At 46.0% G+C, this 14,828-nt stretch overlaps 1 protein-coding gene across 1 annotated transcript; it reads left to right on the top strand.

Annotated features, from left to right (window-relative positions):
* The first annotated feature begins 767 nt into the window (after positions 1 to 767).
* Positions 768 to 14,368, top strand: LOC125374119 (glutathione hydrolase 1 proenzyme-like). The gene is made up of 8 exons (XM_048384905.1): positions 768 to 1,003; positions 2,303 to 2,463; positions 3,617 to 3,766; positions 9,821 to 9,957; positions 10,241 to 10,428; positions 10,733 to 10,973; positions 12,237 to 12,350; positions 14,029 to 14,368. Exons 1-8 carry the CDS (start codon positions 768 to 770, stop codon positions 14,170 to 14,172), a joined length of 1,371 nt encoding a protein of 456 aa, XP_048240862.1. The 3' UTR covers positions 14,173 to 14,368.
* Positions 14,369 to 14,828: the final 460 nt, after the last annotated feature.

The raw sequence follows: 14,828 nt of genomic DNA on the forward strand, positions 1-14,828 counted from the left end.
GAGTGAGTGAGTGAGTGAGTGAGTGAGTGAGTGAGTGAGTGAGTGACATCCCGACGGGGACACCATGAATACTATTCACACATTTCTTTATTAGGGACAGGAAAGGGAAAGTGTCGTCTTATGGTAGTACAAGAAATATCCAGATCGTTTAACAACACCTTCCGGACATTTCTGCATCTAAACCATAATCATTCTTCAATGAAATATCAATTTTCACTCCGAAGCGCAGGTAAAATCACTATAACAGAAGCACAAGTTGTTGTCAGTCACAAGTGAGGCTGCACATGCGGCAACGCGAAATAATCTACGACGATGAAAATATTTCGATTTTGGATTTTTTGGTGAATGAAATACTGGTATTTTCTATAGTATTTCTTGCCAAATGTTAATATATTTTTATGGAATTGGGAGAGGGGTGAGTGAGTGAGTGAGTGAGTGAGTGAGTTAGTGGGTAAGTGAGTGAGTGAGTGAGTGAGTGAGTGAACGAGTGAGTGAGTGAGTGAGTGAGTGAGGGAGGGAGGGAGGGAGGGAGTGAGGGAGTGAGGGAGGGACTGAGAAGTTATCTGAGTGAGTGAGTGAGTGAGTGAGTGATGCATGTCTCTATATATACGGTACTGACAAACGTGGAATGATAATCAGGATGTTTCTCAAATATTTAAAACCATGTAGCAGGCTGAAAGTGTCAACATGGCGTCAACAGTGTTCGGTCTTGATGTGACGTCATCTACTGTGACGTCATGCATTACATCACCAATAGTCTCTGTATCATGAGCCATAGCGATAATAATTATGTGACACAATATTCAATTTCAGGTGGCCTTGCTATTGCTGTGCCGGGGGAACTAATGGGGTATTGGGAGGCCCACCAGAGATTTGGTAAACTACCGTGGAAATATCTCTTTGAGCCAACAATCAAGATGTGCAGAGAAGGAGTGAAGTTAACCAAGGCAACGGCTTATGGAATATCCAGATCCGTCGACCTACTTCGAAACGGATCATTCACGTAAGCACAACGTGTTTCTTTGTTGCCTAAAATATAGTTGCAGTCATGCTTGTGACCTGTACAACAAAACGATATGAGAACTCCTGGCTCGAATTTAAGGGCCGAATCAACCTATGCTTGTCGTTCGAGACCACAAATATTTTGGTTGGTATGACTCGGTGAGTTATGTGAGTACGTCTAACTGAATAACCTAACGGCATGGACAGACCGCCTTCACGTAAATCGAATGTTGCTGAATGCGGCTGTTAACAGCAAACAAAATTTGGGTCAGATGGGCACGAGCGATTATCAGTATGTCATGACAGCTAGTGTAACGCATTAACAATTTGTACATATCAATATATCAATGTTTTGTTCTATTGGTGCATAACTGTTTTATTATTCTGTACCAGAATGGCCGCCTCTGTTGTCTTGTGGTAGAGCGTCCGCCCGGAGAGCGGAAGGTCCGGCGTTCGATTCCCGGCCGCGTCATACCAAAAGACGTTAAAATATGGTACTTGTTGTTGTACCCTGTCTGGCGCTCGGCATTAAGGGGCCAAAACAAGGACTGGTCGGCTCGGAGTCAGTATACTGTGTCTGAGTGGGGTATTCATGTTAAACTGCGGCATGGTATCTCATTGAGCTAGCACTATAAATCGGCATCAGTCCGGACTAGTACAAACAGCCACACACACACACACACGTGCATGCACGTCGCTATATAGGTGCAATAATCTTGGACGCGACGTTAAACCCAATTTCACCTCACGTATACCAGAATGAACTTCAAACCTACATCTGAATATGTCAACGTTTTATTGTCTTACTGTGTAGCTGTTTTATCATTCCATACTAGATCGACTTCCACCCTACATCTGAATATGTCAACGTTTTATTGTATTACTGTGTAGCCGTTTTATCATTCCATACTAGATCGACTTCCACCCTACATCTGAATATGTCAACGTTTTATTGTCTTACTGTGTAGCTTGTATATCATTCCATACTAGATCGACTTCCACCCTACATCTGAATATGTCAAAGTTTTATTGTACTACTGCGAAACTGTTTTATTACTCCATACCAGAATGTACTTCCACCCTACATCTGAATATGTCAACGTTTTATGTATTACTGCATAACTGTTTTATTACTCCACACCAGAATGTACTTCCACCCTACATCTGAATATGTCAACGTTTTATTGTATTACTTTGTAACTGTTTTATTACTCCACACCAGAATGTACTTCCACCCTACATCTGAATATGTCAACGTTTTATTGTATTACTTTGTAACTGTTTTATTACTCCACACCAGAATGTACTTCAACCATACGACTGGTGCCATGGTGAAGGCTGGAGACACGGTGAAGTATCCAAAACTCGCAGACACCCTGGAGACTGTCGCTACTGAAGGGGCCTCGGCCTTCTATAACGGCAGCCTGACTGATGCCATAGTGACTGAGATAAAGGAAAATGGTGGGTGTTGTTGAATGGGCTGGGTAGGGGAGAAGATAGGTGAGATAGAGGTGAATGGTGGGTGGTGTTGAATGGTGTGATGGAGGAGAATGGTGTTGAAAGGTGTGATGGAGGAGAATGGTGTTGGAAGGTGCGATGGAGGAGAATGGTGTTGAAAGGTGTGATGGAGGAGAATGGTGTTGAAAATGTGATGGAGGAGAATGGTGTTGAAAGGTGCGATAGAGGAGAATGGTGTTGAATGGTGAGATGGAGGAGAATAGTCAGAGGTGTTGAAAGATGAGGTGGAGGAGAAAGGTGTTGAATGGTGAGATGGAGGAAAATGGTGTTGAATGGTGAGATGGAGGAAAATGAGGGGTGATGATGAATGATGTGATGGGGAGAGTGTTGAATGTTGTTGAATGGTGTGATGGAGGAAAATGGTATTAAATGGTGTGATTGAGGAGAATGGTCAGAGGTGTTGAAAGATGAGGTCAAGGAGAAAGGTGTTGAATGGTGAGATGGAGGAGAATGGTGGGTGATGTTGAATAATGTGATGGGGAGAGTGTTGAGTGTTGTTGAATGGTGAGATGGAGGAGAATGTTGTTGAATGGTGTGATTGAGGAGAATGGTGTTGAATGGTGAGATGTAGGAAAATGGTCTTGAATTGTGTGGCGGAGGAACGTGATGAGTGTTGTTCAATGGTTTGATGGAGGAGAAGGGTGAGTGGTGTTGAATGGCGTGATTGGGGAGAGAGTTGAGTGTTGTTGAATGGTGTGATGGAGAAGAATTGTTTGTGGTGTTGAATGATGAGATGGAGGAGAATGGTGAGAGGGGTTGAATGGTGTGATGGAGGAGAGTTGTGAGTGTTGTTGAATGGTGTGATGGAGAAGAATAGTTTGTGGTGTTGAATGGTGTGATGGAGGTGAATGGTGAGAGGTATTGAATGGTCTGATGGTGGAGAATGTTGAGAGGTGTTGAATGGTGTGATGGAGGAGACTGGTGAATGGTGTTGTTTGATAAGATGGAGGAGAATGGTGAATGGTGTTGAATGGTGTGATGGAGGAGAATGGTGAAGGATGTATTCCAGGGCATCAATGTTAATGTGTCGTTTGTTATCTCTGAGTAGGCTAAAACCATAACAAGTCCGATCTCTCTCAACTGTGGTTCATTCCAGGTGGCATCGTATCAAAAGAAGACCTAAGTGGGTATACGGCCTCATGGCGAACACCAGTTACCTTCACCCTGAGAGATGGCAACACAGTGCACTCAATGCCCGCACCAGGAAGTGGAGCTGTGTATGCATACATCCTCAATGTCCTAGACGGTATGGCCTTGCCTTTAATGTCCTAGACTGTATGGCCTTGCACTCAATGTCCTTGACTGTATGGCCTTGCCTTTAATGTCCTAGACTGAATGGCCTTGCCCTCAATGTCTTATACGGTATGGCCTTACCTCAACGTTCTTGACGGTATGGCCTTGCCTTTAATGTCTTAGGCTGTATGGCCTTGCACACAATGTCCTAGACGGTATTGCCTTGCCTTTAATCTCCTAGACGGTATGGCCTTACCCTTAATGTCCTACACAGTATGGCCTTACCCTCAATGTCCTAGACTATGTGGCCTTACCCTAAATGTCTTAGACTGTATGACCATGCACTTGATGTCTTAGGCGGCTTTGCCTGTGTATCCATACATCCTCAATGTCCTAGACTGTATGTCCTTGCCCTCAATGTTCTAGACAGTGTGCCCTTGTCCTCAATGTCATAGACTGTATGGCCTTGTCCTCAATGTCCTAGACGGCATTGCATTGTCCTCAATGTCCTAGAAGGTATGGCATTACCCTCAATGCCCTAGACGGTATAGCCTTGTCCCCAATGTCCTAGACGGTATGGCCTTACCCTCAATGTCCTAGACGGTATGGCCTTGTCCCCAATGTCCTAGACGGTATGGCCTGGTCTCCAATGTCCTAGACGGTATGGCCTGGTCTCCAATGTCCAAGACGGTATTGCCTTGCCCCCAATGTCCTAGACGGTATGGCCTTGTCCTCAATGCCCTAGACGGTATGGCCTGGTCTCTAATGTCCTAGAAGGTATGGCCTGGTCTCCAATGTCCTAGAAGGTATGGCCTTGTCCCCAATGTCCAAGACGGTATGGCCTGGTCCCCAATGTCCTAGACGATATGGCCTGGTCTCCAATGTCCTAGAAGGTATGGCCTTGTCCCCAATGTCCAAGACGGTATGGCCTGGTCCCCAATGTCCTAGACGATATGGCCTGGTCTCCAATGTCCTAGACGGTATTGCCTTGTCCTCAATGTCCTAAACGGTATTGCCTTGTCACCAATGTCCAAGACGGTATTGCTTTTTCACCAATGTCCAAGACGGTATGGCCTGGTTCCCAATGTCCTAGAAGGTATAGCCTTACCCTCAATGTCCTAGACGGTATGCCCTTGTCCTCAATGTCCAAGACGGTATTGCCTTGTCCTCAATGTTCTAGACGGTATTGCCTGGTCTCCAATGTCCTAGAAGGTATGGCCTGGTCTCCAATGTCCTAGACTGTATGGCCTTGTCCCCAATGTCCTAGACGGTATGGCCTGGTCTCCAATGTCCAAGACGGTATGGCCTGGTCTCCAATGTCCTAGATGGTATGGTCTTACCCTTAATGTCCTAGACGGTATTGCCTTGTCCCCAATGTCCTAGACGGTATGGCCTGGTCTCCAATGTCCTAGACGGTATGGCCTTGTCCTCAATGTCCTAGATGGTATAGCCTTGTCACATATGTCCAAGACGGTATTGCATGTCCCCAATGTCCTAGACGGTATGGCCTGGTCTCCAATGTCCAAGACGGTATTGCCTTGTCCCCAATGTCCTAGACGGTATGGCCTGGTCTCCAATGTCCTAAACGGTATGGCCTGGTCTCCAATGTCCTAGACGGTATGGCCTTGTCCTCAATGTCCTAGATGGTAATGCCTTGTTCTCAATGTCCAAGACGGTATTGCCTTGTCCCCAACGTCCTAGACGGCATGGCCTTGTCCTCAATGTCCTAGACGGTATGGCTTGGTCTCCAATGTCCTAGACGGTATGGCCTGGTCTCCAATGTCCTAGACGGTGTGGCCTTGTCCTCAATGTCCTAGACGGTATGGCCTGGTCTCCAATGTCCAAGACGGTATGGCCTTGTCCCCAATGTCCTAGAAGGTATTGTCTTACCCTTAATGTCCTAGACGGTATGGCCATGTCCCCAATGTCCTAGACGGTATGGCCTGGTCTCCATGTCCTGGACGGTATGGCCTTGTCCTCAATGTCCTAGACGGTATAGCCGTGTCACCAATGTCGAAGACGGTATGGTCTTGTCCCCAATGTCGAAGACGGTATGGCCTGGTCTCCAATGTCCTAGACAGTATGGCCTGGTCTCCAATGTCCTAGACGGTATGGCCTTGTCCTCAATGTCCAAGACGGTATTGCCTTGTCCCTAATGTCCAAGACGGTATTGCCTTGTCCCCAATGTCCTAAACGGTATGGCCTGGTCTCCAATGTCCTAGAAGGTATGGCCTTACCCTGAATGTCCTAGAAGGTATGGCCTGGTCTCCAATGTCTTAGTCTGTATTGCCTTGTCTTCAATGCCCTAGACGGTATGGCCTGGTCTCCAATGTCTTAGTCTGTATGGCCTTGTCCTCAATGCCCTAGACGGTATGGCCTGGGCATATTTTCACCTCAATGGGAAGTAGAATGAACAGTCAAGTAGAACGCGATACCGTCCTTGAGCAAAAGGATATTTACAAAACGCCAGAAAATAATCAGTCTCCATTATCTGCCGAAACTGGTTTTAAAAGGCAAACTATTGGTGAAAATTATATAAAAGATCACTAAATATCAGTGATGACACCAGGTGCTCCCGAAAAGGGAAAGCATGAACTGTTTTAACGTAGCACCAGCCACAATATGTACAATAACGCGAACCATTATTGCTAGTCAAAAAGAATTAGTTTGTGATTGGTAATCGTACATACACGATTTAGCAGTAAAAAGCTCTCTCAAGAAACATAGCGAGGTGCTGCTTCGACCGATTGTAAGCCCTTTCAGTCAAACTATTCACATTTAGTCATCAGTAGGTTAAGCTGTTCCAATATGAAACACAATGAAACAGTGACACTTATCACAAAAGAAAGGCCACCACCCAGTTGGAGTTTATGGTAGAGGCAGGATGTTTTCATTAACTGACACCCACCCACCTACCTACCTACCGACCTACCTACCTACCTACCTACCTACCCACCCACCTACCTACCTACCTACCTACCTACCCACCTACCTACCTACCTACCCACCTAGCTACCTACCTACCTACCCACCTTCCCACCTACCCACCTACCTACCTACCTACCTACCCACCCACCCACCCACCTACCCACCTACCTACCTACCTACCTACCCACCTTCCCACCTACCCACCTACCGACCTACCTACCTACCTACCTACCCACCCATCCACCCACCCGCCCACCTACCTACCTACCTACCTACCTACCTACCCATCCACCTACCCACCCACCTTCCTACCTACCTACCTACCTACCTACCCACCCACCTACCTACCTACCTACCTACCTACCTTCCTACCTATCTACCTACCCACCCCCTACCTACCTACCTACCTACCTACCCACCCACCCACCCACCTACCTACCTACCTACCTACCTACCTACCCACCCACCCACCCACCTACCTACCTACCGACCTACCTACCTACCTACCTACCTACCTACCTACGTACCTACCCACCTACCCACCTACCTACCCACCTAGCTACCTACCTACCTACCCACCCACCCACCTACCTACCTACATACCTACCTACCTACCTTCCTACCTACCTACCTACCCACCCCTACCTACCTACCTACCTACCTACCCACCCATCCACCTACCTACCTACCTACCTACCTACCCACCCACCCACCTACCTACCTACCGACCTACCTACCTACCTACCTACCTACCCACCTACCTACCTACCTACCTACCTACCTACCTACCTACCTACCTACCTACCCACCTAGCTACCTACCTACCTACCCACCTTCCCACCTACCCACCTACCTACCTACCTACCTACCCACCTACCTACCTACCTACCTACCCACCTTCCCACCTACCCACCTACCTACCTACCTACCTACCTACCTACCTACCTACCTACCCACCTACCCACCTACCTACCCACCTAGCTACCTACCTACCTACCCACCTTCCCACCTACCCACCTACCTACCTACCTACCTACCCACCCACCCACCCACCTACCCACCTACCTACTTACCTACCTACCCACCTTCCCACCTACCCACCTACCTACCTACCTACCTACCTACCTACCTACCCACCCACCCACCCACCCGCCCACCTACCTACCTACCTACCTACCTACCTACCTACCTACCTACCTACCTACCTACCTACCTACCCACCCACCTACCCACCCACCTTCCTACCTACCGACCTACCTACTTACCTACCCACCACCCACCTACCTACCTACCTACCTACCTACCTACCTACCTGCCTACCTACCCACCCACCAACCCACCCACCCACCTACCCACTTACCCACCTACCTACCTACCCACCTACCCACCCACCTTCACACCTTCACACCTACCCATCTTCACACCTACCCACCTTCCCACCTACCCACCTACCCACCGTCCCACCTTCCAACCTTCCCACCTACCCACCTTCCCACCTACCAAACTACCCACCTTCCCACCTTCCCACCTACCCACCTACCCACCTACCTACCTACCTACCTACCTGCCTACCTACCCACCCACCCACCCACCCACCTTCCTACCCACTTACCCACCTACCTACCTACCCACGTACCCACCCACCTTCACACCTTCACACCTACCCACCTTCACACCTACCCACCTTCCCACCTACCCACCTACCCACCGTCCCACCTTCCAACCTTCCCACCTACCCACCTTCCCACCTACCCAACTACCCAACTACCCACCTTCCCACCTTCCCACCTACCCACCTACCTACCTACCCACCTTCCCACCTACCTACCTACCCACCTACCTACCTACCCACCTACCTACCTACCTACCTACCCACCTTCCCACCTACCCACCTACCCACCTACCTACCTACCCACCTTCCCACCTTCCCACCTACCCACCTACCCACCTACCTACCTACCTACCTACCCACCTTCCCACCTACCCACCTACCCACCTACCTACCTACCCACCTACCCACCTACCCACCTTCCCAACTACTTACCTACCCACCCTCCTACCCACCTTCCCACCTTCCCACCTTCCCACCTTCCCACCTACCCACCTTCCCACCTACCCACCTTCCCACCTACCTACCTACCAACCTACCCAACCACCTTCCCACCTTCACACCTACCCACCTTCCCACCTACCCACCTTCCCACCTACCGGCCTACCCACCTACCCACCGTCCCACCTTCCCACCTTCCCACCTACCCACCTTCCCACCTACCCACCTACCCAACTACCCACCTTCCTACCTTCCCGCCTGGCCACCTACCCACCTACCCACCTACCCACCTTCCCACCTTCCCACCTACCCACCTCCAACCTACCCACCCTCCCACCTACCCACCTACCCACCTTCCCACCTTCCCACCTACCCACCTACCCACCTACCCACCCATCCAACCACCCACATACATACATACGTACATACGTACATACATACATACATACATGCATGCATGCATGCATGCACGCGCGCACGCACGCACGCACGCACGCACGCACGCACGCACGCACGCACACACACACACACACACACATACATACATACATACAATTGTTTAACGTAGGTGTTATCACGATAAAGATGCATAGCTAGATTTTGAAATCAAGTACCGCTTAGTAAGAGGAAGGCTAAAGGTGTCTTGTATATATTTTGTACGTAACTGTTATAGTGCATAGCAAACTAGTAGGAAAAGATATTCATCCTTAATATATAAAGAATTACAACATATACATAATCGACCACTTTTTGGTATATTAACATGTCTACCAGTTTCTAAATGCAATTGATCTGAAAAAAACATCGAAATAGAAACAAAAACATCAAAACAGAGCCAGGGCCACTTTAGATTTCTGACTGATATGCTATTGGGGTACTCCTGTGTTAAAAAATAGTTTTATACATTGAATACGATGATGTTTTAGTAGCATGATATGTCAATCCTGTTCAAAAGGTGTACTTTAGGCGTGACATGAATTTAGATGATGGTCACCTATTAAATGGTCTGCACTTCATGAATGCCTGTAACATGTAATATTGTTAGCTGGCATCGTGCCCCAGTGTGTATATATCAAGTTACATTTGCAGGGTACAACTTCACGAGTGAAAGTGTCTCGAATGATGACAACAGCATACTGACATACCACAGAATAGTGGAGGCTTTCAAGTTCGCATATGCCAAAAGATCAGAACTTGGTGATGAAGATTTTGAAGACGTGGCAGATGTAAGTTTGTTTGTTTCTTGTTTAACGTCGCACTCAGCAATATCCCAGCTATATGACGGCGGTCTGTACATAATCGAATCTGGACCAGACATTCCATTCATGAGTATCGAACTACATAATTTGGATACGATGACGTGCATATAACAAGTCAGTGAGTCTGACCACCCGATCCCATTAGTCGCCCGTTATGGCCAAACAAACATGCGAAAATGGCAATTCACCTGCATGTAATTCCGACTGGAATGCCTCTTTAATGTCATCTGTGTTTGTGATCGTGTTTAAGTTGATGAAAAACATGACATCTCGGGAATTTGGAGATTCTACCCGGGCCAAGATTGATGACGCAGCAACTCACGACGCCAAGTACTATGGTGCTACCTTCTCCAGTGCGCTAGACCAAGGAACCACGCACCTCTCTGTTGTAGATGCGGAGGGAAACGCCGTTGCGATAACATCAACCATAAATTACTTGTGAGTCCAACTTGACATCGATCAGTTTTAAGATGTAAGGCAAACAATGGTGAAAAACATATTTTTACCCCTTTGGCGAACGCTGGGGGTATCACTGATCGACGAAGGAACGAGCAGGGACTGTTTTACTTCGAGACTACCGTAAGTTCGACACGTCAAAGTTCGACATAACGATGTGTGACTGTATATGTTTTCTTATACTGATAACTTATTGTATCTGATTTTTCTGAGGTTCTGTTTAAAAGATTAAAGGACATTTATTATTCATATGTATAATGTATGTTACAACTTCTTTCCTATTCAGTTTTGGATCGAAAGTTCTTGGTAAGACAACAGGAATAATTTATAACAATGAAATGGACGACTTCTCGACACCCGGTACTGTCAACGTGTACGGTGTGCCAGCATCACCCGCCAATTATATCAAACCCAGAAAGCGCCCTCTGTCGTCAATGTGTCCTACTGTTGTGGTAGATAACTCCGGTGACGTCATCTTGGTTTTGGGAGGAGCTGGTGGCCCAAAGATTACAACAGCTGCAGCATTGGTATGTTGAAGTACACCGCCACAAGCAAAACACGAATCATCATTACAGATTTAGACCTAAAATCATGCAAACGTGTAATCAGGCTTGAAACTATAATACCATATGGGGGCATGGTTACCAAATCTTGACATCACCCATTCACGCACGCACACACACACACACACACACACACACACACACACACACACACACACACACACACACACACACACACACACACACACACGCACACACACACACACACACACACGCACACACACACACACACACACACACACACACGCTCACATGCACGTAGCCATATAAGTGCAATAATGTTGAAGGCGACGTTAATCCCAATTTCATCTCACCTCACCTCATTCCGGACTGGGCTTTGAAATACATTCCGACTGTCTAGTAAGCGCCGTTTTGATTGGTAGAAGGGAGGGCGTCCCGACGTGACCCGTAATGGGATGTGTTCAGATCCTAGCTTGGCAGTAGCAAGAGGGAAGATTTAATCTCAAACATTCAGTCACTCGCTTTATGTTGACATTAATGTTAGTTTGGCAAAATATATTGTACAAAATGGCGACGCCCGTCAAAACAATCTCATCGATAATCAAGATTTATATTGTAAAAAAACGGGTCTTCCTTTGCGAAGTGCATCAAATCATTTGAGCAGCTTGATTGAAAACATGAAGAATTGCAAAACATCTGTCGATGCCGAGTTGGCGGGACACGTGCTTTGCAAAGCCTGGAATCTGCATGTTAAAGTCCATGTTATTTACGAACCGGACGTCTGGTTCGTTCAGCGCTCTTGATTGGACTATGCAGTGACTCGTTGGTCCAGCCATTATGTAACTCCAGAATTTTATAGTCAGTTAACGCGAAGGTTATCACTGATGATTGGTGTGCACATGATAATTAACGATGTTAAATCACAAAGGATGAACAACTTCTTTATTACAATAAGTGCGACGTTTCGGTGTAGATCCTAACACCTTTCTCAAGCAAGTGACATCACTTGCTTGAGAAAGGTGTCAGGATCTACACCGAAACGTCGCACTAATTGTTATAAAGAAGATGTTCATCCATAGAACTTGTCTTACTTCATCACACCAACTTCTAAATGCCACTGAAAGAAGTTAAATCACTGACGGAATATGTTGCACATACACCTAAACAATTTTGTGACACTGCAGAACATTGATGCACATCAATCATGACGTGTCACTGACTGAATATATTTCAGATGCACCCGTCTTCACGTTTGTTTCTGTATAGGTAACCCTACATACCATTAAGTTTGGGCTGAGTGCCGGAGAAGCCCTGGACCAGAAACGTCTTCATCACCAGCTTTTGCCGTCCACATTATCAGTTGAAGATGGCTTTCCAAAGGTGAGGTTTATCACATGCATATGTGTGTCACTGTGTGTATTGAGGCAGACGTTCAACAGGTGAGGTTTATCACATGCAAATGTGTGTTACATTGTGTATGAGGAGGACGATCAACAGGTGAGGTTTATCACATGCATATGTGTGTCACTGTGTGTATTGAGGAGGACGTTCAACAGGTGAGGTTTATCACATGCAAATGTGTGTTACATTGTGTATGAGGAGGACGATCAACAGGTGAGGTTTATCACATGCATATGTGTGTCACTGTGTGTATTTAGGCAGACGTTCAACAGGTGAGGTTTATCAAATGCATATGTGTGTCACTGTGTGTATTGAGGAGGACATTCAACAGGTGAGGTTTATCACATGTATATGTATGTCACTGTATATATTGAGAGGGACGTTCAACACATGCATATGTGTGTCACTTTGTGTATTGAGGCAGACGTTCAACAGGTGAGGTTTATCACATGCATATGTGTGTCACTGTGTGTATTGAGGAGGACGTTCAACAAGTGAGGTTTATCACATGCATATGTGTGTCACTGTGTGTATTGAAGAGGACGTTCAACAGGTGAGGTTTATCACATGTATATGTGTGTCACTGTGTGTATTGAGGAGGACGTTCAACAGGTGAGGTTTATCAAATGCATATATGTGTCACTTTGTGTATTGAGGAGGACGTTCAACAGGTGAGGTTTATCACATGCAAATGTGTGTCACTTTGTGTATTGAGGAGGACGTTCAACAGGTGAAGTTTATCACATGCATATGTGTGTCACTGTGTGTATTGAGGAGGACGTTCAACAGGTGAGGTCTATCACATGCATATGTTTGTCACTGTGTGTATTGAGGAGGACGTTCAACAGGTGAGGTTTATCACATGCATATGTGTGTCACTGTGTGTATTGAGGAGGACGTTCAACAGGTGAGGTTTATCACATGTATATGTGTGTCACTTTGTGTATTGAGGAGGACGTTCAACAGGTGAGGTTTATCACATGCATATATGTGTCATTTTGTGTATTGAGGAGGACGTTCAACAGGTGAAGTTTATCACATGCATATATGTGTCATTTTGTGTATTGAGGAGGACGTTCAACAGGTGAGGTTTATCACATGCATATGTGTGTCACTGTGTGTATTGAGGAGGACGTTCAACAGGTGAGGTCTATCACATGCATATGTTTGTCACTGTGTGTATTGAGGAGGACGTTCAACAGGTGAGGTTTATCACATGCATATATGTGTCATTTTGTGTATTGAGGAGGACGTTCAACAGGTGAAGTTTATCACATGCATATATGTGTCATTTTGTGTATTGAGGAGGACGTTCAACAGGTGAGGTTTATCACATGCATATGTGTGTCATTTTGTGTATTGAGGAGGACGTTCAACAGGTGAAGTTTATCACATGCATATATGTGTCATTTTGTGTATTGAGGAGGACGTTCAACAGGTGAGATTTATCACATGCATATGTGTGTCACAGTGTATATTGAGGAAGTTCAACAGGTGAGATGTCCCCCACTATATAATGACGGTGACTCTTTGAAGGCAGGTTTCCAGGCGAATCAGGGAATTTTAACGTTTAAGATGTTATCTTCTCTTAAGAGCAACAGTGTTCCGGTCCTTAGATTCTATCGTCATCGATATTCCATATCTTATTCCATTGCAGGCAGTGGTGAATGGTCTCATTGCTAAAGGCCACAATGTCACAGGCTACGGACTCACATCAGTTGTCAATATAGTCCGGGTCAAGGACAACATGAGGCACAGTGCTTGTGATCTACGAAAGGGTGGCCAGCCAGACGGATATTAGTGAATGTAACCACATTAATTGGGAATCGGTTATGTGGTGAAATAATCCCTGCCATCTTACTGAGTATAACGTGTTCAATTTGACATGCCCATTACATATACGTTTCTCTTTGCCTTTGTGACCTTGAATGTATATAATGGTTTTGTAAGTCCACGACGACCTAACGATATAAAAATAAAATGTACGGTGAAATTTATATTCCTTCGCTTCTTGGTCAGTAACGTATAGAGTGAGTGAGTGAGTGAGTGAGCGGGTTGGTGGGTGTGTGGTTGGGTGGCTGGGTGATTTGGTGTGTGTGAGTGAGTGAGTGAGTGAGTGAGTTCTGCCCACCCAAACAGTGTATTGATACGCGGTTTCTAAAGTTACTGTATTGAAAAAAAATAGTAAACATTGATTACTTTAAGAAATACATGATATGATAAAGATCTTCTTAGCCTCGTTCGTTTCTGTATCGTAAATATCATATATTAGGAATAAAAACTATGTAAACTGAGAAGCAAAGGAAACAAAAACTTATCGAAAGCTACCGATATTATGTTCAGTGTGTTATCTTTGAAAATCAATATATTTCACTTTTGTTCAGCTTGCGTTTACAACTTTTCCAAACACCTCATCTCCATTGAACCAATACACTATTACACAGAACGGTGGGGTAG

This window comes from Haliotis rufescens, unplaced genomic scaffold (assembly GCF_023055435.1).
Source record: "Haliotis rufescens isolate VD_foot unplaced genomic scaffold, xgHalRufe1.0.p SCAF_511, whole genome shotgun sequence".
NCBI classification, from domain to species: domain Eukaryota; kingdom Metazoa; phylum Mollusca; class Gastropoda; order Lepetellida; family Haliotidae; genus Haliotis; species Haliotis rufescens.